Raw genomic sequence first — 25,722 nt, 5'->3', positions numbered from 1 at the left:
CCAAGGAAGCAGCAGGAAAAGATGTAGAGAGTGAAATAGCAGAAATAGAAGGCTCCGTGACAAAAACGGCAAAGAAATAGATGCTTTCGGAGTCGTGTATCACCTCAGAAATGACAGACTGAGGGACGGAATGTACAATTTATTTGCAATCAAATTTTGACGACTAACCAATTATTAGACCTGAAGCCATACTTACCAAGTGTGACCAAAAATCCTGTTGTTTTTATGCATTACGAGTTAGCACAACACAGAACAGAAGGCTGGAAGAAAGTTCTGTAGACATGTGATGAGTCCATACTTGACATTTCTGTCTCTAACAGAAGAACGTCTTTAAGACTTAGACCAGGGAGAAGACGTGATCAGACTCCCTCTACCCCACAGTCAGACATGAAGGTTAAAGCTTAATGTTTTGGGGTTGTTTTGGAGCAGGAAAAGTTGGAGACTTATTCCGAAATTGAAAGTAATCCTGAACCAACCTGGCAACCAACTTAGCAACCAACCAACCTGGCAACCAACCTGGCAACCAACCTAGCAACCAACCAACCAACCTGGCAACTAACCAACCAACCAACCAACCAGGCAACCAACCAACCAACCAGCCAGCCAACCTGGCAACCAACCTAGCAACCAACATCTGTCTGTCTGTCTGTCTATCTATAAATAAAGACCAGCAGTGGACATTCCAGAAGCTTCTTCAGTTAGGCTACGTCTACACTTCGTCTAAAAACGATTCACGTCTACACTTTCGCTTTCCATCGTGTCCCAAAAGTCCCTATCTAAACAGAAATGTCTGGAAAACTCTTGCGCCCCTGTACTGCCACATGAGCCAACGTGCGTCATTTTCACTCGCCGTTTATTCACTTTCTCTGAAAGATCATTTTCGAAAGCCTCCGTTTCCCCACACAGTCCATGCTGCCACGTGAAAACGGCGTTTTCGAATTTATCCACTTTGGAGAAATTTTTCAAAAAGCTGTTTTTCTGTTAACAGTGCGGACGAAAGGCCAAAATAGAGAGAAAGATATGTACTAGTGTGGAGACGGCTTCAAATAAAACGTCTGCATGGACCCTAGTGGTGTTTTACCAATTGAACCAAACGGATCTGAAGAGCATCCGAATCACCCGCTGCTGCTGCTGCTGCACTCGCGTGCCAATTATGTTTTTGTTTATTTGATACGTGTAACTGGAACCACCGAACAGAACAAAATTTGCAAATGTGAACAACAACGTTTTATAATGAGTGTGTGATTTTCCCATAATTACGTGTGTAGTTGCTAAAACGCTGCACCCATTAATGTTACACAGCTGCATTTAATTGCTTTAGTCTACTCACTTAATGAAGAAGTGCTTGTCTGTAGTTCACACACACACACACACACACACACACACACACACACACACACACACACACACACACACACAGATGGAACAGCTTTAACAATTTGTAACATCTAACATTCAGGCTAATTCAGTTTTTTTTTTTTTACCCCGAAGCTGCTTGATCCTTGCACAGTGTTTTGCTAATGCTCCTCCTTCAAGTGCCCAGCCTCTCTACACACACACACACACACACACACACACACACACACACACACACACACACACACGTATATACACACACCCAAACGCAGAAGTACACCAGCAGCTCCCTGGTCTTATCGTTGCGAAAACACACACGTTCATTATGCACTAGACTTCCTACTGCAGAGCTAATCATCTGCGACGTGTTCGCCCCGGATCGCTTCGCCCCCGAAATTCACGCTCAAGCCGAGAGGCGAACCATTAAAACACAAAGCGAGGGAGCGGCGAGAAAAATAAAAGGGCGAGGAAGGGTAGTCGCGCAACGCTTTTTACCCTCGACTCCTCGAGGTCATTATTCAATCTGTCACAGTGAGAAAGGAGTGGAGAAGAGAAGAAGAGAGGCGAGGAAGAAAAGAAGAAAACCCCCTTAACTGTCTTTCGCGCCTTTGCACTAGCGAAGGCTAATTACAGGCTCAAAGACCTCCGCGTCCCGTGGTTCCCTGCGGACAGGGATTGTGAAGATCAACACGCAGCACTGCACGCTCTTTTGTACAGTTCTTAGTTTGGTCCTAAACAGACCACGCTGGAATGAGAGCCCTGAACAGTTCCCTCAATTCTAATAGGAGGAATTAGCAGTTAGCTGTGGTGAAGTCAAGCCAGGACTTTATAACCACAATGTACATTATCCCCTGAATGAAAACAATATTCAGCCTATAAAAACTTCACTGTGTGTATCAGCAGCAGATCAAAGCAATCTTTCCAGATGTGGGCAGCTGCTTTTGAATCAGCTTCCTTTGATCGGTGCACCAGGACCTGCAACAGTACCAAAGCCAGCAAAAGTGAAGAAGTAAGAAATAAAAAGTCAGACTTACAGGCTTTAGGATAAAGCAGCTAGACTTGGGCTACATTTATGTAATCCGGATAAATTGAAAAATGGCGCACAAAACCTTTTTTAATCGTTTCTGAAAACGCTCACGTCCCTGTACCGCGCATTAGCAAAACATAACACTCTTTGATGACCCCCAAGGGTCAGAACCAAATTATTTTGCCAAATAAATGTTAGGCTCAAGCCCAAAGGGGTCAAGAAAAGAAGAGGGAAGTGGGGGCTCTAGACAAAGCAACTAGACCAATTTGTCTGGACAAGAAGGGTCTAAACCAGAATATCCAAGAAGTCTGGAAAATGGTCAAGTGGAGGAACAAAGGGTCTAGAAAGAAAATAATAATAATAATAATAATAATAATAAAATAAAAAACAGAAAGGAAACCAGGGGCTCTAGACAAAGGAACGTATACCATGGGTCAGAACAGGGAGTTTAGAAATAAGTCAGGGGCAGGACCAGATGTTCTAGAAAAAAGAATGAGCCAAAATGACAGGAACCACTGTGTCTATACAAAGTGACCAGAGCGAAGGGTCAGGATAAACAGGACAGGAGCTCTAGACAAAAAGAGGTAGAGGTCAACACTACTAGTTTAAGATCTAGAAAAATAGACTCGACCAAATGGGAAAATACAGGGTGTCTAAGGGCCAAAAGCAGGTCAGCACCAAAAGGTCAAAAACTAGACACCAGAGGATCTAAACATAGACAAGACTAGAAGTTGTGTGTGAGTGTATGTGTGTATGAGTGAGTGTGTGTGTGTGTACTGACCAAGCAGTGGCTGTGCTGCTGCATTAACGTTGGCACGTCCCCTCCGATAGGCATCTGTTTAGTGAGCTCGTCGTCCTTCTGGCAGATCCACCTCCACAACTCTTCGAGAATGGACAGCAGCCTGCTCCATCGCTCTGCGCTGGCCTCCAGGTGAGCCCTACACACACACACACACACACACACACACACACACACACACACACACACACACACACACACACCTCAATACAAGTCTCTAAAAAGAAGCCCATTGTTAAAAGCACTCTAGAAAATGAACTGAATTGAATAAATAGGAGATACGGGAACACATCAGTGTAGTCGGAATCATCTCCAGATCTCACTTTCCTCCTGCTCCGAGTGCGTTGGTGATAAAGGCACCGAACAATAGCGACATGACAACGACTTGATAATTACGCATGTTCGCTAATTTATCCCGAATGACATTTAAATAATAAATCAACAGTGTCTCTGTTTAAAACCCACATTTCAGCAACCACCCACTCTGTTTCTTTCTACCCTTCTGTCCACGTGATCTTCTTGTGCCCACCGTATGTTAGCCGACTTGGCCTTTAGCTCGTTCCATCGCTGGTTCATATCATCCAGCCTCTGCTGCAGAAACACGGCCTCCTCAGAACTGCCCAGGGCCTTCACCATCCTCAGCTTGTTTCCGTCCACGCTCTTGAATACATCGTTATGGGCGTCAATCTCCGCCTGGATATCCTACACACACACACACACACACACACACACAGGACAAGATTAAACTCGTGAACATCGCACCAACGCAATCATACACCCGCACTACACGTGCCCACACACATTTCATACAATTTTCTTCTTTACATCTTTACATCTGCGTACCAGAGCTGCAAAGAGGTGGAAATTTCTGGAAACTTTCAACTTGAAGTTGAAAAATTACCAGGAATTGATGGGAATTATTTCGAAATCTGGGGAAATGTATATAAATCGTACTGTCATAAGCGGTTAAAAAATAAAATGCTCGACTTTGATTTAATTGTTAGTAGAATTTTTGTTGTAAAAACTGTGTGTATGTAAAATTTGTGTAATTATGTAAAAACTCGCCAAGATGGACATTTCTAACATGATTGGGGCGTGGCTTTATTGGCCCTGCGGTAAGTGTGTTGTGCACATGTGATTGATGTATGTGCACTAAAATTGCACACACACACACACACACACACACACACACACACACACACACACACGGAGATATGAGATGGCTCAGACTCTGGACTGGACTACTGACTTCATTACAGAGCAATCAGGGCTTGATTGTGCAACATCAAACGCCAAACAAAACCATGGGGAGAAGCAACAGGAAGCAATCTGACCCATAATTACAAACACAAAACACACACACACACACACACACACACACACACACACACACACACACAATCAAAACGGCAGTTAATCTCTAATCTCTGCTTGCGTAAGTATGTCTGTGTAGAGCTTTAGGTTTCCTTTCAAACCGTCTCCAGAGGACAGAAGCAGAGACACATAAAGACACAACCGAGCTGCTCTTTTCTAAAACGTGTTAAACGTTCTGGATATTTAACTTTTAAACGCATACACACTCAGACCTATATTTATATATACACATACACGATTGTTTCAAATCCCACAAATTAAATAAAAACCTTCTGGGGTCTGTTTTTGTCTCTTTATTTTCTGCATAAAGTTACACAAAATCTCATAAGACATAACGGGTCCTGTGGAATCCTCTAAAAAATCTTTGATGTGAAACAGAAAACCAATGCCACGTTTCCTTAAAACGTCTGCAGGTTTCTTCTCGTTTTGTGCCATTTAGTACAAATACACTACACAAACAGTTAAATGCAAGAGCATGAAATATTTCCTTCACCTGGACTTGGAAATTCAATCCAGTTCCTGCATGACAATGCTCCTGAGAACAAAGCCTGCTGCATGAAGATATACCCTACATGAGTTAGATGTGTGTGGAAGATCTGCTACAGAGCTCCAACCCTGTTGAACACCTTTGGGATGAATGTGACTGCTGACTGCACCCCAGACCTTGAAATTACATCTATTTTTATTATATGGTCCAGTACTAATTTACATGGAGGGTTATGGGTTTATTTTCATTTTAATCATTTATCAGGAGGTACAATCCAAGTTAGGACGTCTAGACCGTGTCACGTCTGCTCATGAGATTACGACACGGATGCGCCATTACGAAGAGGAAACGGCTCAATACAGCGACGATGCATTTTGTGGAATGGAGTGGCGAGAGCTCTTCAGCTCGAGCAGCCTCCATATTCTCTGGTGTGAGGGCCGTTCAAACACCACCTGGGGACTAACTGGTAATGACGCCGAATTTCCATTTACACTACCACCATTTTTATAAAAGGCTTTTCCACTGCTCCATTATAACTAATGGAAAGGGGTTCGAAAACTAGTTTGAACCGGTTCCAAACAATCGCAGACGTCCCGGGGTCGCCAACTCCCGCTTCCCTGTGCCACGCTTTGTAGCTGATAACACATAAGGACTTTATGCATTGGAACTATAAATGGATAAAATAAAAGTAGAGTATAAACAGTGCTGGAAAGAGAAACTGGATGATTGAAGGTGCTGTAAAGAGGCGGCTTTAAAGGTTTTTAAGCTCAATTATCAACCCTGCCAGCAAATACACAAAAATGACCATCGAGTGTGAATATATGGGTCCGGAAACCCACAACTTTTCCATGCTGCCTTTTCATCTTTCGCTTTCTTCCACACATGGCAGTCAGTTCAGAACTGGAGATAAGAGCTCTCGCTCACATTTCAGGCCATGTTTTATTTATTAGTCTAATCGGCAGAAAAGCTCTAAAGTCTCACACACACACACACACACACTTTCAGGAAATGACAGATCGGAATGCAGGTATGCACACAAACATCTATCACCTTCAGCTTTCACAAGAAATCGGTCAGAAAGAAAAAGGAGCTCGGTTTCATGGCTTCCGAAGTCCAAAACACGTCAATCGCACGCAATAAATACGCAAAAACGTAACCTGGAATAACCGGAGCGATCCGTTCTCTCGTTCTGAACACCCCGATAAAGTCATTCTTAACCCGTTACTCGATCGGGAACAAATCGAGTCCCAGGTCTCGATGCTCCACCGCTCGCTGTGATTGATGAAGGAGTCTTGCTATGAAAAAACTAAATAAAAATGTTACGGTGATCTACGGTCCGTCGGCTTGATGCGGATCGAATCGTTTTTTTTTTTTCATGCATCCGCAAATAAATCTGAGAGTAAACACGTCCATAAAGGAGTCGTCTCATGATTCCAGGCCAAAAATACAAATATTTAATACATTGAAAAGCGAAAGCACCGGAGGTGAGCGGCGTGTTGGAGAACGATACTGAATCTGATCGCTGGAAATTTATTTTCTAGAACAGCAAATCTGCCTGCTTGGGCCAGTTCTGGATATGATTCCTAAAACATATGATTGTGTTGTAATATTCCGTAAGGAGATCTCTGACTGATTAGATCAGGAGCTGTGCTTCAACCAATGGGCAAAGAGGCGTTTTTTCATCAAGAATATACACTATATATTAGAGGTCCATGGTAATGGACAAGGTTCCCACTTTTTCCAAAACACCAAATTCGAAGACTTTCAATTACTTTTAAGGCACCATTTATTTAATATTGAGCACTTTGTGTACTTTCAAGAAGAGTTCCACCAACTGACTCTTCCAGCCATATGTGCTTCTTCTCCAAACTGTTCCCATGAACTTGAAGGTACATAATTGTATAGAACGCCTACTGGAAATTTTCCCTCCTCTTGAACTAGCAGACCCAGACCTGTTCCAGCATGACACTGCTCCTGTGCACAAAGTCAGCTCCATGAAGATCTGCTTTACATAGGATAGCCCTATTGATCATCTTCAAACATCTTCCCAACAGTGTGGAGGTTATTATAACGGCAAATGGTGGACTAGATGTGGACTGGGATGTTCAAAACGCTCAGGTGTCCACCAACTTTCAGCTGTATAGTGTATGTAATGTGAGAAGCTTCAGGAGACAGAAGAGCAGTAAAGTAGGACGTATCATTTACTAGCAAATGTGGTTTAAATCTGCAGATTTTCATGGTGGTTTGTTTCTTATGTGATGTAAAGCTCAGTCGCATTCTCTCGCTCCCTCTCTCTTTTCTCTATCCCTCTCTCAGAGCGTAGCTGGCGGAGTTTTTTGAGTAATGGAATCTGTCCTACTAATCAATGACCTGAGATTGCTTTGGTCAGTCCTTGCACATGGACACACACACACACACACACACACACACACACACACACACACACACACAGGAGTTAAACCTCTCCTGACCTGTGTGTGTCTGTGTGTGTGTGTGTGTGTGATAGACTGTGCTATAGAGTTACGCTATTCCAGTTCACTGACTGTATGCTACATTACCAAAATACAGACAGGAAGCAGCATTTTTGCTCGCTATACGTCAAGGGGTGATGAAGAAAGATTTTTACTGGGACCAGAAAAAAAATGCTCGAAACACACAGCTTTGAATCAGCCGCCATCACACGCAAGCTGCCTGAGCTATTAAAGTAGACAATGAAGCATCGAAGTTTATTAGGTTAAATAATTGCTTCTGGTAGGTAATATGTCCCCAGTGATATGAGTGTACTGCCTATGATTTAACCAGCCTTACCTTAAACACACACACACACACACACACACACGGAAACAAAGGCGTAAATAAAAGACAAAAAAAAACCCAAAAGCATTGACATTGAAATATATAGAAAGGTGCCATTACTTTCGGGAAAATCGACCACATTTGGCTGATATTGAACAACCTTGATTGACCCTCCAGCTACATGCTGACGTTGAACATCTCAAGTCTGATCAGTGGCCGAAAACTGGTCTGATCGTGCTCGACTTAAAAAAGGATGCAAAGGAAGTACCTCCTCGAACTTCTTCAGCAGCTCTTGAAGACTAAAGTTCAGGCCAATCATCATCGTCGCACTTTTATCCTTCCTTCAAGGACAGAAATCACCTCTTACATCCAATTATGGTTGCCTAGGCTCAGAAACTATCCAGATCAGATCTGTGTAAGAAGAATCTGATTCTGCCAGTAAAACCATGAATCAAGAGGCAAAAGGGCAGCGCTGTCCAGCCGTCCTGCCCCGCCATACTGCCCTGTCAAGCTGCAACAGAAAAAGAGTCTTGTCCAAAAGATCTCAAAGCCCTGGGGGATACTTTTTATGGCAATATCTGTGGCAAAGGATAGAAGGAAACAAGTTCCGAAAACCTAGAACAGAAAATCCAGAGCGAAAGAATGAAGGAATTAAAGCAATTTCTAAAACCTGGCAACCAAGAATCCGAAGCCCTTCAGGCAAAAAGGTCCAGAAAATTGTGCCGGAAAACTCTGGAACCTGGGGGCTATAAGATCTAAACAAATCCTCTTTTTAGGTGAAAAAAGTCTAGAACCTGGGGCTACAATATCCAGAAAATACTTATTTTAGGAGGAAAACTCTGCAACCTGAGGGCTACAAGATCCAGAGCCCTTGATAAACCGGTAGTAGAATTCTGCCTTTGGTCCAAATTCACAGCTCTGAAAGGTTTCACGGGTTCAAAACCATCTTGCCAGGTCTCGCTCACTTTTGACTTGTTTCTCCTCCACATACAGAAAATGCCCTGTTTCTGGTCTCCTCTGCCTCTGTAAGCAGGCGTTCAGACTCGATTATCCTTGTGAAAAGGCTCTCTGTGTGAGGGTCGCTGAGGACCACGGCGTTCTGTAGAGCTGCCAGAGTCATCAAAGGGGAACCAGACAAGACGAGGCAAAGGAGCAAAGGATCCAAATTCAAATCCGGCCCAGTTCAGACCTAAATCTTGCAATTCTGTAGAACACCTCCAGAACATCGATCCTCCCCCCCACCATACACACAAACCATCAAACCATCTCTCTTTTCTTCTTCAGATCGTTCATGAAGAACTTTTCCAACTTGCTCTATTTCCTTTCGAATCCCGTTCTCCTTCTTTCCACCATCTTCACCCTCCGGTTACAAAATCAGAACTAAACCCTCACTCTCTGTTTCTCTCCCTCTCTCTCTTTTCCCTTCTCCCTCTACCCCACCAGCTGTTTATTGTTTTAATCGGGGTGTTCTCCTGTTCCACCCATCACTCCACTCCACCTCTTCCTATGTTCCTGCCCTGCATCGTGCCATACTCTACAAACTATCCCCACACATACTTCCTGACCGGACCACCACTCTCGAACATGTGCGCACACACACACACACACACACACACACACACACGCACAGAGCAGAAAAAAGATCTGGAAGTACAACGGATAGCGATCAGGAACCCCAGAAAATATCTGAACAAGTCTGCGTCATTAGCCTCCAAATCTCCTTCTCTCCGTTTTTATTCCGAATTTTTCTACATTCTACACGTTGTGATTCGTCGCCTTTTCATAGTGATGAGATGCACCCTCGTGTCCAGATGTTTGTGTGTGTGTGTGTGAGTGTGTGTTTGGGATGCTCCCTTTGATTTCCCTGGCACAGGTACCTGTTTGTTCTTCACCCGTCCTTTTCCATCAAGTCAGCACGTCAGGAGCCATGTGGCCGGCCCGGTAGACGCCAGATAAGAATTCCGTACGCAAATGAATATTCATGAGGGACTTCCTTTGAAGTAACTTTACCTCATTACAATATTTACATATTTAAAATGTCACGTATCGGCTTCTGTTTGGGGTTCGTGTACATACGGCTGTGTGAAAGGTGTGTGTGTGTGTGTGTGTGTGTGTGTGTGTGTGTGTAAAAGGAGAGAAAGAAAGAAAGAAAAAGAAAGAAAGAAAGAAAGAAAGAAAGAACGAGTGAGAAATAGAGAAAGAGGTAGAGAGTGAGACTTATAGAGAAAAGAGAGAAAGAGAGTGAGAGAGCAAGAGAAAGAGTGAGACAAAGAAGAAAGAAAAATTAAACAAAGCTTCTTGGTATTTCTCTTGTTTGTGTGTGTGTGTGTGTATGTAAGTGTGTAAGTGAATGTCTGTGTAAGTATGTGTAAGTGTGTGTATATGTGAATGTGTAAGTGTGTGTGTATGTGTGTAAGTGTGAGTATGTGTGTATATGTGAATGTCTGTAAGTATATGTAAGTGTGTGTGTAAGTGTATGTATGTGTGTTTGTGTGTGTGTGTGAGTGTATATGTGTATGTGTGTGTAAGTGTGTGTGTGTATATGTGTAGGTGTGTGTGTGTGTGTAAGTATATATATGTGTGTGTGTGGATCTTGCAAAGTATCTGGGACGTTTCTGGATGTGATCTGAATCAACACTATATGTTACTGTCAAAGAGACAGAGAAGGTCAAAGTGTGTGATTAGACACTCGAACCCTTCCAACGTTCATCTGCTCCTGTCTGATCCTATCGGGAATACAACACCCCCCACCCGCACACACACACAGTAATATATTAAGTTAGTGTGAGTATAGATTTATCCTACTAACAGTATATGACAGATCCTGGTGATACACGCTGCTGTGTCTCTGCTGGTCTGCTACTGTACACAGCCACACACACACACACACACACACACACACACACACACACACACACACACACACACACACACACCTTCCTGCTGAAGTGTAATTAACACTTTGTGTTGCAGTTGTTACTTTTCATATTTTTCTCATTTCATGTAGTTTATGAAATTTTTACTCCATTAAAAAATTTTTTTTTATATAATTTAACGGAAATATTTGTAAATAAAACCCCGTCCCCTGCTCGTTCCCGAGCCGTCTCGCGCCGACACCTTCTCCGCGCGACTCATTTCCTGTTGCTGTAGTACCACGACACACTTTCAATGAATAAATAAATACATTTCCATCGTGCATTCTCAACGGGCTGGCCCGTACGGGTTCCGTGACCTTTGACCTTCTGTGGGTGGAAAGGAAAACACCTGGCAAGCCCAAAACACTCCTCCATCATGATGGAGTCACTACCTGGGAACCTTTCTGGGTCATAACGTGGATCCTGGAGCCTTTGAGATCCCTCTGGTGTGTGGGTGTGGGTGTGTGTGTGTGTGTGTGTGTGTGTGTGGGCATGCAGATGTCCTTATCTGTGCAGCTCAGGCATCAGCGTGTGAATGCAAAGAGCCAGAATGAAAGACAGAAGAGAAGAAGATAAAGAAAGATGAATGGGGGGTGATCGAGTCAGAAACGACACTGAGGTTTGATGCGACACAATGAAAAAGTGCAGTCATATGAAGAGCGCTGAAGAAAAATAAACAAATAAATAAGGGAACTGAAGAGAAAAGTTTTAGAAGCGATGGAGAAAATCCACGGAGAGAAATCAGATCTCTGCTGTCGCTTTACGATTCGATGAGCAACACCGCATTCCACATTTAGTCCAGTGTTTTAATAAGTTCCACTCTTCTGGGAAGATGTTCCACTAGATTTTGTGGAGATGTTCATTCAGCCATAAGAGTGTTAGTAAAGTATGATGTAGTAGGTGAGGTGAGGCGAGGTGAGGAGGTCTGGGGCGCAGTCAGCGTTCACATTCATCATTGTTCAACAGCTCTTCAGAAGGAGATCTTCCACTCCACCCCATGGAAGGCAGATCTTCATGGAGCTGGCTTTGTACACAAGAGCATAATGGAACATGTTTGGGTTTTCAAGTCCAGATGAAGGGAATCAAAAACCTTCAATACAATTGTGTGCCCCCAAGAAGAACCAGATACGGAAAGACAGACAGAGAGAGAGAGAGAGAGAGAGAGAGAGAGAGAGAGAGAGAGAGAGAGAGAGAGAGACCTAGATGTCTACGTCTGTCTAGATGTCTACATGTGAGAAACCTCTGTCCAATCTATTAAACTCAACTACAGTAACGATTTTTCATTTAATTCCTCACAGTCCAGCACTGGTTCTATGAGAAACACACTGCAGAAGGTTTATGGAGTTTCAGTGTGAAAGTTTTAAGTTGTTCCACCAGGAGAAAGTCTTCAGATGGGAGGAGTTTCTGCACTGAGAGAACGCAGGTTCTTCGACAGATGAAGATTGTAACAGAACTCAGAAGGTCGGACTGCTGTGGAATAAAAACGCATGCTGTTATTGGAAGACATTTAAATTCACGGTCACTCTGCTTCATCGCAATTCAACCGCGTTTTCTTTCACACTTTCCTCGAACGCCGCAGCCCCAAGTGTGTTACTCCTGCCAACGAGCGCCATAAAAGCCTCCGAAGTGTGTGTGTGTGTGTGTGTGTGTGTGAGTGTGTGTGGAGGGTAAGTGTGTTTGCTCTCAAACGCTTTGTAAAGGTTTCCAGGTTCCAATTTTATCCACATGCACTCGCTCACACACACACACACACACACACACACACACACGACAGAAAGATCACACACATACTCCAATTAAAATGTCAGGGAGAACGCCAAGGTCTTCTGTCGCACTTTCTTCTGTTTTACATACACACTGGGTTTTGTTGCGGCTGAGAGCTTTGTTTGGGTTCAACATTTGTTCGCTACACACCCTGAAGCACTGTGCTTGTGTGTGTGTGTGTAGTGCTAGTCATAGTGAGAGGAAGCAGACAGAGTATTTTGGCGGATAAAAGGCTGATATTGTGCGGCGTGGAATTGCATCAGGACTCGTCCTGAAGCCAGACAGGCTGAAAGGGAATCGGTTAAGCGGCCAGGAAGTGTGTGTGTGTGTGTGTGTGTGTGTGTGTGTGTGTGTGTAAAGAAAGAGAGTAAAGAGAGTGTGAGAAGCAGGTATAAGAAGTAAAAGGGGTAATGGAAGTGAATTTGCACATCTCATCAACAGTGAAGCACAAGTCATATACGATTCATGATATTCATGAAAGTGTGTGTGTGTGTGTGTGTGTGTGTGTGTGTGTGTGTGTGATGGAGAAACCAGCACCACCACTCCTCATGGATAGTAAACACACTGGAATTCCACTTCAATCCAGTTGTACAGAAAAGCAGCGTGACCACGAAGGAATTTAGAAAATAATTAAAATATATATTTTTGGGGGGAAAAAATGGAGAAATTCGCCAAATTTTCCCTCCTGAATTGGCGCAATTAAATTTTTTCGCAACACTGATATGCTAATAGAGTTTATTTTCTTTATTTCTACTGGGGAATTAAGTGCACTTCAGAGCAAACATCTAAAAGAGAAGTCTTAATTGAGCTCATTGGGGATGCTGAACAATGGGGCGGCAATAAGCCTCAATGCCTGTACTGATGTGAATTTTTTTTTTCTACTATCACAAAATGTAGAGTAAAAAGTAAAATTCTTGACTTTGAAATGTAGTGAAGTTTCAGTAAATGGAAATACTTCAGTAAATTACAAATACGTGAAAAAGCTGCTCAAGTACAGTAACGATTTACATTTACTTCATTACTGTCCAAAACTGCTATTATCTACTCTCTATTTGTCACCAGTTTTGGGCCCCTGAGCATGGCCCTTAAACCCAAAGCAGCTCAGTTGTATGAAGGAGATAAATGTAAGTCGAGATGAATAATGGCGTCTGCCGAATACCTTCAATGTGTAAGTGTACTATTGTCTAGCTCCTGAATACACACTGGAGTGTGTGTGTGTGTGTGTGTGTGTGTGTGTGTGTGTGTGTGTGTGTGTGTGTGTTTGAGGTTGTGTCAGTAAGTGATTGTAAACGAAGTGGGAAGAACATAAAAGCGAGGGATTCAGTAATTGTGTGCGATCGGCTTTTATCGAAAGTGCATCACTTCCTTCATTCCTGAGTGTCTATAAACACAAGTGCTGTTTCACTCTATGATATTTGAATAGGTGTTGTGTGTGTGTGTGTGTGTGTGTGTGTGTGTGTGTGTGTGTGTGTGTGTGTGTGTGTGTGTGTGTGTGAATTCCAGCTCTTTTGCCAAAACTCTGTCTACAAGCTTTAATATCCGCAACACAGTGTCAAGGCCTAATAACATTCCTCACACCCAGTGACAAATTCTCAATTCTGATTGGATGAAAGGCCATTCGGTGCTTCTTGATGAAAGAACCAGTCGTTAGTGAATAAACGTAGACAAATAAAGCACTAACTTTGACTACAGTAATAAGTATACAGGATGTATAGATTTCTCTGTCCTCCGATTTCTCACCACGAATCAGTACTTTTTCCTCACTGCATTTCAATCGGGTGATTTCCGAACTCCAGGCTTCCGGAGCTTAACGTGCAACCACGATGAAAAAAATACAAAGAACGTCAGATCAGGAATCTTTCACGACGGGACGAGGTCGCAACGTTTCTGAAGCTCCCCGAAAAAACACAGGAGCAGGTCTGATCTCGGCGCCAAGATCTCATTTCTGAACCTTTATCTCTCACCGCCTCATGCTATCGTTCTAACCATCTATCGTTTTTCACATTTCTCTCTGATCGTGGGGACGTCGATGTAGTTCCTGGAATTCATCTCTCTCTTTTATACACACACACACACACACACACACACACACACACACACACACACACAGCCTTTGTTTCTCACCATCTGCTCCATTAGCGAGAGCAAATGGAGTAAAAGCACTTAGTGTTAAGCAGCTTTTACTTCTGAATGGGTTCCACATAAATCTTTCGCTCACAAACACACACACTGAACTGCACTATGTGTACTGCTGTGCCTGACTTGTCGCCGCACTTTTCCGCCACACCAGTCTGGTCCAGACGCGACCCTCATCAGAACTGAAATTCTGCCAGTTTAAGGTTCAACAAACAAGCCGATCAACAAACAAGCGAACAAAAAAAACGAACAAAATAGACATATTTAACCAACTTTAAAAACATTAGCATCGATAATTAGACGTGATCGCACCGCATTCATTATTTGACTTTGGACATTGGATTTCCACCAACCATGTGACCTCGAAACCATTACAAACCTGATGTCACATTACTTTTTTGGCACCTCATCCACCTTTAGCACTTACGTGTATGTCCTTTTTTTTTTTTTTTTTACAATTATTTTATTTATACTACTGAGCTGTTGAGAGTCAGGGGCCGTACTACAGCAAATAGCTTGGCAGTGCGGGGATTACACCTCACAACCTTCTGATCACTTCGAGTTACCCGAAGTAAACCCCCATCTGCATCCAACTTCTTGAAAAAATCCGTGCCGATTAAATACTCTAAGCTACATTTGCATTTATGGCATTTGGCAAATGCTTTTATCTCAGTTAAACAGCTGAGCAATTGAGGGTTATGGGGGCCTTGCTCAAGGGCCCAGCAGTGGTAGCTTGGTGGTGCTGGGATTGGAACTCATGACCTTCTGTTCAAAAGTCCAAAATTTTAACCACTGTGTGGGGTAAAACATCAAACTTGGGTTAAATGTAGGGTTGCGAAGGGGCGGAAAATTTCCCATTAACTTCTGGAAACCTTCCATGGGACTTGCATCTGGGGAATTTTGGAAATATTCCAAATTGGAAGCTTACCAGGAATTTATGGAAATTAAATAGAAATTTTGGGAAATTTATATAAAATTGTATCATATACTGTACATTACAAACATTTTGTTTGGTCATAAGCTGACATGCATTCAAACTAATACAGGTTTAAAAAAATTCCGCAACTGTAGCAGGAAAAACTCTAGATGATATAAGGAAGAAACCCTGAGAGGAACCAGACTTAAAAGTGAAACCCATCCTTATTTGGGTGACATCAAGGGTGTGATAATGTCATACTGAAACAGGTCTGAGTCTCCTAGCTCAAACGAAGGATTTCATGCTAGTGCTTTGAGGTAGCGGTGTGAGAAAGAACCACATATGGCTGGAAAAATCAGATGTCTCAGTTCTTTTTTTTTTTTTGTTTTGGCCATATAATGTATCTGCAGGACAAGAACATAGGTGTGAGGAGTACAATGGAGGGGAACTCCTGAGCAAAATGACGCTACCGACTGTAAAATATCCACATTTAGTTTATTTATTACCCAGAGAGGAAGAATATGTCTGAGCATTAGAGGATTGTGTGAACCGATGTGTTTTGTTATTCATTGAGACGTCGTGCGGAAATACAAACGTTTTTTCTGATACTGAGCAGCATTACCGAACGTCCTAACTCAGAGCTTGGCTGTAACGGCTAAATAGAGACTTAAATGGCTCTACCGGCCACCCCCCCACCCACACACACACACCCACACACACACAAACACATAGTCCTACTGTAAATCATGTTTTAGTAGAGGGTGAGGTCAGGCCAGCGCAAGGTTGCTCATTTCCATATACTGCCTTGCGGTGTGTGAGTCAGTCAGCAACTCGTACGCTGTTGCTCAGGCAAACAGGTGAATCAGCTAATAGGAAACCCAATGATAAACAAAAAAAATAAACCAAAAGCCAAATGAACTTTGAGCCGATTTGATTGACAAAACGTCCACTGAGACTGCTTTCTACTTATAATCAGTGTTGGACAGTAACAAAGGAAATGAACTGAAGTAGGCTTTTTTTTTTTTTTTTTTATGTACAAACTGTTTTAAAATGTGACTCCGAACTTTCTTGTCACTCGCGGCTTCTCGCCAAACTATCAGATTTTTTACTCTCAGTTCGGGTCCCAAATGAAAAGGCGCCAACTATCGAGGTCGCGAGTATCGAGATTCCACTGTAGTTCCATTCCTCTGACTTTAACTCAACTAAATTTTGCGAAATTAGTCATTTCTTTTTGACTAAATCAAAAGATCAATGTTGTTGAACTCGTTCTGATTGGCACTTGGTGCATCTACTGATCAACATACAGTTCAGCATCAGTTCACCAACAAGCAGAACATTTACAGAGGAATAAATGATGAAGAAACTCCAGACTTGAATTTGCCACATCACACGTAACCTCATTTACACCATTTTTTTAAGTAGTTAAAAAGAAGGTTTTGGGTTCATGATCATTGTAATAAAAATCAGTGTTTGAGTCATTAATATCATTCTATTAAAGATCAGTGTGCTGAGAGTCACATTTGAGTCTTTTCACATTGATTAACTAAAGAGTCTTGTGATAAAAACTATTGACCAATAGGTTTTGAGTGGTTGCTCAAAGTCCCCAACAGTGGTAGCTTCACAGTACTGGACATTGACCTTCTAATCACTAAACCTACAGCCTTAACTGTGGAGCCTTAACCTTTGTAAAGTCGAATAAAAAATTGTGATGAAATAATATCACAAAAATCTAAAAGTTACAGATTTTCACAAGTGAAACGAGATTCCTGGACATTTCATTTATTTTGCTGGGCTTGGTCAGTTTCTGACCTTTTAGAACAAAACAGTTCTTTTATTGGTTCAACACTTTTCTTTTCACATACCCCAGAATCAGTCCTTAAGAAGTCTAGAGCTCCTTATAGGTCAATGATCTGACCATAAAATAAAGCCTGATAGTCCTTTGACATATCTTCTTAATTTATTGACTATTTGTGTCCCTTCCTAATTCTTAACTACACTCATTTCATGGTAATGGTCCAACCTTTATGGTTTTCCCATTTACCAAGTCTAGATTATAGTAAACCCTTTGGATTTCCTGGTCACAGTAGTAGCTCCTAAATCCTTAAACACTAAGCTACCCCTATTAGCTTCATATCAAGTCTACCTCATTAGAGCCTCTCAGTTTCCAAGACATGAGTGTAGATCAGTAATCCATAACACCAATGGGCTTCCACTATTATATTCACCTTTACTAGGATAAAATTATGACCTTAATAAAAAATATTTTTAGCTGTGCAAAGTCTAACTGATTATTGTGTACTGTGCATGATGATATGAAACTCCGAATACAAGATGATGCAAGATGCTGATGTCTTCTGATGATACACTGCAGAAAATGTCTGAAGTTACCACAACCCATAAAATCCATATTTCTAAAAATGCCTTTTTGCTGGATATTCCTCACCCTGAAACTATGGTTTGGCAACTCGTAGTGGAAACCACTTGAAGTGAATATTGTGTTGGTCTCCCTTTTGCTGTCAAAGCAGTCCTGACCTGTCAATCATTAACAGCATGAACAACTTCAGCAGTTTGAGCTACAGAAGTTCGTCTGTTGGATCGGACCACACGAACCAGCCATCGCTCCACCGCCTCGGCCGCCCACGACCCTGTCGCCGGTTCACCACTGTTCCTTCCTTGGAGCACTTTTGATAGATACTGACCACTGCAGACTAGGAACATCCCACAAGAGCTGCAGTTTTGGAGATGCTCTGCCCCAGACGTCTAGACGTCACAATTTGGCAAACTCACTCAAATCCTTACGTTCGCCCATTTATCCTGCTTCTAACATCAACTTTGAGGACAAAATGTTTACCTGCTGCCTAATAAATAAATCCACCCACTAACAGGTGCCATGATGACGAGATCATCAGTGGTATTCACTTCACCACTCGTAATGTTCTGCCTGGTTGTTGTATATTGTATAGTTTATAGAGTACGGTAGTGTAAATTGCTCGGTTTTGGAAAATTATGTACAGTAATTTATTAAATTAGTTAGCTAATTACAGTATACTCCCCCCTACTGATCATTCTTTAAATCTCCTGGGTGGGCTTGGCTGGTCATGGCGTCATCGTACGGAAGGAGTCGTTTAAAAACATGCTAGCGGGGTTCTCTTAAATTTCACAAACTGACCGACTAAGCAAAAAAGCAAAAGATCATCACCTTGAATTACTTGCTGGAAAGATACAAGTCAGACACTTCCACCAGCACCATGAACCATTAAACTAATGTGCCACGATTGCTCGCATCCAAGGCCAGACTGAGACACTCGGAGGCCAAGATAAATTTCTCCTCGCATAAATGCCACCGTGCTCAAGATATAAATTTAACGTCGCTTAACAAGTCATAACGATATGTAGAGCGGACAAATGTCAAAGTCAGAATTGTGTGCTTCGACCTTTGAGAAACGAAGACATTATGCATTCGGGGGTGTATGAATAATGGCGGAAGTTTAAAAATATGGTTTTCCACTTAGGCTAATGTGAAGTAGGTATCGGAAGATGTCTAATCGAATAACGTTCTGCTGCTAACAAACGCATTAGCCTAGCGCTAATGCAAAAGCTAAATTTGCTAAGGTCATGTCTGTTATCCTCTTCTACAGTTTGCATAAAAAAGCCATAGAGACTGTAAGTATAGCACCAGTTATTACCTCCATACATGTCTAGGTTGGCCTGACCTGATTTGAACAAATGAGAATGTCTTGTACTGATAAAGTATTGTTATATTCGAGTGTGTGTGTGTGTGTGTGTGTGTGTGTGTAAGAGAGAGAGAAAGACAGACAGAGCTGCTAGGCTAATTAGCCGTATCAGGCTCCCATGCTAAACCTTAGTGTGTGCTCGCTTCACCATCTCCAAAGACAATCGCAGCCCATTTCTGAGCTCATCTAATGAGTCGAATAAAGCAGGAGAAGAGCATGAGCTCCTCGACTTCTAGTTTTTCTACCGTGAGTCATTAGACTTTACCTGACTGTATTTGGAAGTCAGAATAATTTGGCAATCTAAAAAATAAAAACTTTCCAAGCGACCTACTTAATGAAACAACTTCATTGTTCTTCCCATGGCTGTCCAGGTTTCCTCTGGGTTCTCAGGCTACCTTCTAGCTCCCAACACATGCTGGTAAGATGGATTATTTTGGCATTTTTTTATTAGGAGGTCAAGAAAGCATGATTGATATGCGGTTGATGCTACAGGCCATTGTAATAATACATGAAGTTTGGTTTGTAAAGTGGAATCAGAATACTTCATTGATGCCGTAGGGAAATTGTTGGGTTGCAGATTCTCACAGTGAAATAAAAATCTTTTTATTATTGTGTATAATTTATTTAAGTTTTTAAATGTATTTATTATGCTTCCTAATGCTGGATTAGTTTATTATTTTGTTCTGCGCAGTACAGAGTAATGAGTGTTATTTTTCAATTAAAGAACACTATTACTATCAAAATTAAATTTTTCATATTCATTGCTATTGAAATCAAAACATTTACTTACTTATGCATATGGTTGGTTGGTAAATCGAACAAATAATTAGGCTATGTTAATACCTCGAGGTCAATTGACAGTGGATTTTACCGACACCGATAACTAGATTAGATTGTATTTGTCAATAACCGATAGATTACCCAATAGTTTTTGGAATGGATACTGAATAAAGATTAAAAAAAACACTCCATTAGCTTTATTACAAAAACTTTTAAAAATAGTGCACGTGATGTCAGTGATTCACCTCTAGTGGCCGCTCTCGTAATAAAACCCTCCATTATGAGCTCATTGTACTTTAATTGCTGAAAAACGCTATTTTGCTTTTATTCCTGAAACCATGTTACAACAGATACTTGTGAGTAAACTTGTTTTTTTTTTTTACAGGGACCAGAGGAAAATGTCTGGTTGGTCATCTGCCATGTCCTGTAAACGAGTCAGTTTCACATACAGGTTTACTCACGAAGGCGAAAGGTCTGGGTGGCCAGACTACCCTATGAAACAGAGTATATATTACAGTCCCTATAAGAAAGATCTCATACCTCCTCATTATCTGAATATACCTTCTAAAAATGTATTTTCAGATCAGAATGAATTCTTTATGAGTAGTTATGAAATGATTCATGCTTTTCTAGCTGGTGAGCATCTTGTGTGTAGCAACCAAGAGAACACTACCTGCTTGACTTATTTATTTACTTACACTTAAATCCTTCTCAGGTTTTCAAAGACATCCTTGGCCATGAAGCGAGCAGGGGAAAAAAAAAAAAAAGCTTTTAGAGGCAATTTGTCAGCTGAAAAGTACCTTTTATGATCTTGTCCACTTCAGCAAAGTGAATGGATTAAAAATATCCCTTTCTGAGGCCAGAACCTCGGCCAGAATCCAATTAATGTCTGACCACTTGCTCTGACGATAGACAATAGTGAGATGGTAAGATTCACCGATCATTTATGCATTGGCATAAAAGACAACGATGTAATGCCTCGAAAAAAGTGCATCGGAGACGAGGCATTTGTATCGCGATGCATCGTTTTTAACATTTTTGCGTCGGTAAAAACGAATTTATTTATATATAATTATTCGTGGATGCGCTTTACTTTTATTATTTAGAAAGCGACCAATGATTCGTGAGCGATAGTTTGTATGTAGATTGATTTCTGTGTCTCGAGCTCGTTCGAGGCGTGTCCTGAGAGTCACATAGAATACAGATTTACATGGCAGAGGTAGAGCTGTAACTTCCTGCAGACACAACAGGAAAAGACCTTCTGGTTTTATTTAATTTTCAGAAGTAACTTAAGTAAAGTGATGATTTGCTCTCCTGCTGAACCGAAGAAATAAAAGCGAACTATCGTTTTTTTCGTTTTGCATTGTGTTGAAAAATCGTATGTATCTTTAGTATTGCAGTCAGTGATGAAGATGCACAGCCCTAATAGACAATATCTACAGCTTCAAAACCAAAATATAATCAAACACATTCTTTGAATGACATCTGATTCCACAGCTATCTGTAGCTGGAAGTCCTAAAGTGCTAGATGTCTGAGGAACTGCATTACTCTTCCCATTGTCAATCAGAGCATCACTAAACCAATTGATGGCTGCTGTGATAAAACAAACAAATTAAAGAAAAAAAATCTTTAATTTGTGCAAAATAACAATATTTATATATTCCCTCAAATTTTATCCAAAGGACCACGTATGGGCTCTCGCTGTAGATTACACGCCCTTCGTCCTTCCTAATAGAGCTGCATTTCCACGGATCCTTCCCCGAGATAACCGTGCCAATAATTCTCAGCTCGCCAGCAAGAGATCAATTCCGACCCACCATCGCTCAAACACCGGGGCCATAAATAACCACAAATTTAGCATCGGTCGTTAAATTGGACAGATGCGCGTCCAAGGGCAGCCAACCCTGCGCTGCCCACGCTTGAAATCTCTCTCCGGTCGTGTGGGCTGTATCCCAATAAACCAGTCTGACTTTTCCGCGAGTTGCGGGACGGTTAATTTTGTTTCCAAGGAAAAGAAAAAAGAGACGAAAGACAAAGAGCAACATCCCACACACACTCAGAGATCTTGTCTTGTGGGTAACAAAAAGAAGACAAAGAACATTGCGGGCTCATTTATTTTCTATGTTGGTAAGTTGTAAAGAAAAAAAACCCCAAAAGAACAAGAACAAGAGATTCCATTTTTCTTTCAGAGTTTCTGCCCCTTTCTTTGTAATCTTGTCTCGAGCTTCTATTTCCTTCTGGCTCATTATGTGAAGATTGGAGTGACCATGGGCAGAGGGTTCGACTGTGTGATGGCAGCAGGTCTGAATTAAAAACGCTACTCGAATCCGTTAGTAATGACCGTCCAGCTAGCTAGGTGTAGCTCTTCCTAGTTCCCTGTTTGGATGCCGAATGCAGACTACTGCCATCTGCTGGTATGGAACAAATCAGTTATCTGATGCAAGTGCAAAACGTACACTCACGGTTTGGTAATAATCCGCCTGATTTGCTACACAATCGGCCGATGCCGATTAATTTGCAAAAATGGGTCGATCAATTGTTCGACCTCTAGTCACGAGCGTGACACCGCTGACATGTCCAACGGTGTTTAACAGGATAACAATCTCACCAACGCTATTATTAATAATAATGTCGTCAGCGCCAAATAAAATGGTGATTTCGTGATTTAGTTTTCAGCATTTAATGAGGGGTCCCTGGTGGTCTAGTGGTTAGGATGCGGCGCTCTCAGAGGGAACCAACCCCAGCCACTCTTAGTGCCGGTCCCAAGTCGGGATAAATGGGGAGGGTTGCGTTAGGAATGGCATCCAGCGTAAAAACGAGCCAAATCAAACATGCGGAGGATCCGCTGTGGCGACCCCCAACGGGAGAAGCCGAAAGAAAGTCTTCAGCATTTAACGACATGTTCTGGGTGAAATCAAGCATATTTTCTTGGTGTAGGTGAAGTCGGTACACATGATGGACCCGAAGTAACAAAATACACTGTTGGCGGAATTAGCATAAAAGCTGAGGGGTGTTTGAGCAGAATGTACAGCAGAGACACTAAGGCTTCCTATTCGTCAGTCAGACAAGCAGAAATGCGAATACGATCTCGGGGAAGAACCGAATGCCAGCTTGGATTTAGCAGTTTGCATAAAACGCAACATCGCGTCGTACAGAAAAGAAGTCGAAACAGATTTCTCAATTCAATCACACAGGACGGTCAGACGACGTCGAGCTGACTGGCGCTGAAGAATCCCGTGGGTTCGGCGAGGCACAGTTTTGAGGCTCTGTGTCAGAAAAAGAAGCCCGTTCGAAAACTTTCCTAACAAGCTGAACTGTTTTGATAGACGGAGGCAGAGCGAAAGACTGGAAACTGCACGAGAGAAAAAAAAAAAAAAAAAGAGAGAGACGGTGCTGGGGCGGTACTCAGAAAGCAAGTCTTTATAAGTCAAGCTTTAGGGGGGAAAGAAGTGAAATGAGAGAGCAGGAGAGACGAGATGGTAGCGAGAGAGGGGGCTGTCAGAGAAAGAGAGGTTATAGAAGATTAAAAGAAAAGGGGAAGAGGCAGGAGTGCAGGAGAAGGTGGAAATTGAGGATAATGTGGAAAAGTAGGCGAGGTAAAAATGACTTTAGAAATTGTAACGATCACGAATGGAGAGCTGCGTTCCATGGGTTGGATGTGTGTGGAAGATCTCCTGCTGTAGGACTCTATTGATCATGAATGATCTTAAATGCTGAGGCCCTGAGGTCCACCTCCTTTAATACAAGAAGGGGTCTCACCAGATCCCACACGCTCGTGATAAACACTCTCTTCTCCTTCGTTTTTACAGCTCAGACCTGGAGACAGTGGTTCAGTTGAAAAGCAGGTCATTTCTCACAATCGGAGTTAAACGATACGAGGTAAAAGTAGGGCATGAGACGGTGGGTGGAGTCGTTCCACAGAGGGTGGAGATCCAGACATCGATTTTCTGATCCGAAAAAAGCAGAGAAAATGAAATAGTAAAAAAAAAGATAGAATGTGTGAGGAGTGAATGAGCGAGTGTGTGTGTGTGTGTGTGTGTGTGTGTGTGTGTGTGTGTATCCTGGACTGACCTTCGTCAAGTCTGTGTAGAAAGAAAGCTGGTTAATTAATAGTTCTTCACAGTGGGAGTGTATAATGAGTCTATCTCTTACACACACACACACACACACACACACACACACCTTTCAATTGAAATGAATAGCTTTCCTTTAAGTCTGATTCGCAGCTTAAAGTATCCAGATGTGCAGCTGGCTGCTAGGATTCACTCCAACTTGAACAAATTAGTCAGGAAATCCATCACACACACACACACACACACACACACACACACACACACACACACGCTCTACAGCATCACTAATCTCAGTGTGTGTGTGTGTGTGTGTCTTCCCGGCCTGCAGAAGCATGTCACACTCGTACTTGGATTAGTCTTTCATCCCTGCTGTGCAAATAAGCCCTCAGGAACACACACACACACACACACACACACACACACACCTTTGCACACGTGCACCCATAAACATAAACATACACGTTGACGTCTGCTAAGGTAATTGCTTTTTAATTAACGCTAAGCTTCTAATCCTAATCATTTATGAAGCCTTGTTTTGTGTGTGTGTGTGTGTGTGTGTGTGTGTGTGTCTAGCTGTTGATCATTAACCTACAAGGGCTAAGGGGTGCAGTCATGATCGTCAGAATCACCAGGTACATATGGTGTCACCAATCATACACACACACACACACACACACACACACACACACACAAGCTAGTAAATAGCATTTGTCTTTTTGTCCACCAGTCTGGAATGTCCAAGAAAACCCAACGGCACATCGACTAGCGTGGTGACTAGCAATGTTTTGATTAGACATTCAACAAAAAGAGGCGGAGCTTGAAAAATCTCACATCATTAGAAAAATGGGGCGGAGTTTGGAAAAATCTCCCATCATTAGAACTTTGCGAATTCTAAGAGTTTGTCTTTGATATTTTAATCTGAATTCTTAATTCTAGAAAAATCAAAGCAAAGTACTAAAAAAGGATAAAAATTTATTATAAACAAAGAAAATCAAAGGGAAATCATTCAAATAAATATTTTTAAAGCTCTTTTAAACTTACTAAAAGTAATTCGTTAGTAATTTTAACTCCTGCTCCACCCAACACGTCTGATCCACCAGATCCTGTTATAACAAATCACACGTCTCTACAGACGTCTACACACGTCACCGACTGTCACTTGTGTGGACGCGTGTGGAGTGAAAGGAAGGAGAGAAGTACAGTGATGGAGGGAGAGGTGGAAAATAATAGAGAGAGAGTGTTGAAAGGGGGTTGAGAGAGAAAGAAAAGTAGAGCGAGAAGGGGAGAGAAATTGAGAGAAAAGAGGGAGAGAAAGTGAGATGAAAGGGGTAGAAAATTATAGAAAGAGAGAAATAAAGAGAAATTGATAGAAAAAGAGGTGGAAAATAAGAGAGAGAGATGGAATGGGGTGGACAGGGAGAATTCGAGAGAAAAGAGGGGAGAGAGAAAATTGAGAAAACAAGAGAGAGAGAGCGAGTGGAGTAGGAGAGGAATGGAAAATAGAGAGAGAGAGAGAGAGAGAGAGAGAGAGAGAGAGAAAGAGAGGAGAGAGCGAAAACTGGAG

General features: G+C 42.0%; 1 protein-coding gene across 1 annotated transcript in view; it reads right to left on the bottom strand.

Moving 5' to 3' along the window:
- utrn (utrophin) overlaps window positions 1–25,722 on the bottom strand; it is a 78,557-nt gene that overhangs the window by 31,050 nt on the left and 21,785 nt on the right. Inside the window, 2 exon segments of the mRNA XM_046869331.1 lie at window positions 3,165–3,321; window positions 3,712–3,884. Of these exon segments, the coding sequence (XP_046725287.1) occupies window positions 3,165–3,321; window positions 3,712–3,884 (330 nt within the window).

The sequence above is a fragment of the Silurus meridionalis genome, chromosome 16 (genome assembly GCF_014805685.1).
Source record: "Silurus meridionalis isolate SWU-2019-XX chromosome 16, ASM1480568v1, whole genome shotgun sequence".
NCBI classification, from domain to species: domain Eukaryota; kingdom Metazoa; phylum Chordata; class Actinopteri; order Siluriformes; family Siluridae; genus Silurus; species Silurus meridionalis.
Note: the sequence above shows the minus strand (reverse complement) of the source record. Positions and strands in the feature narration are given on the sequence as shown.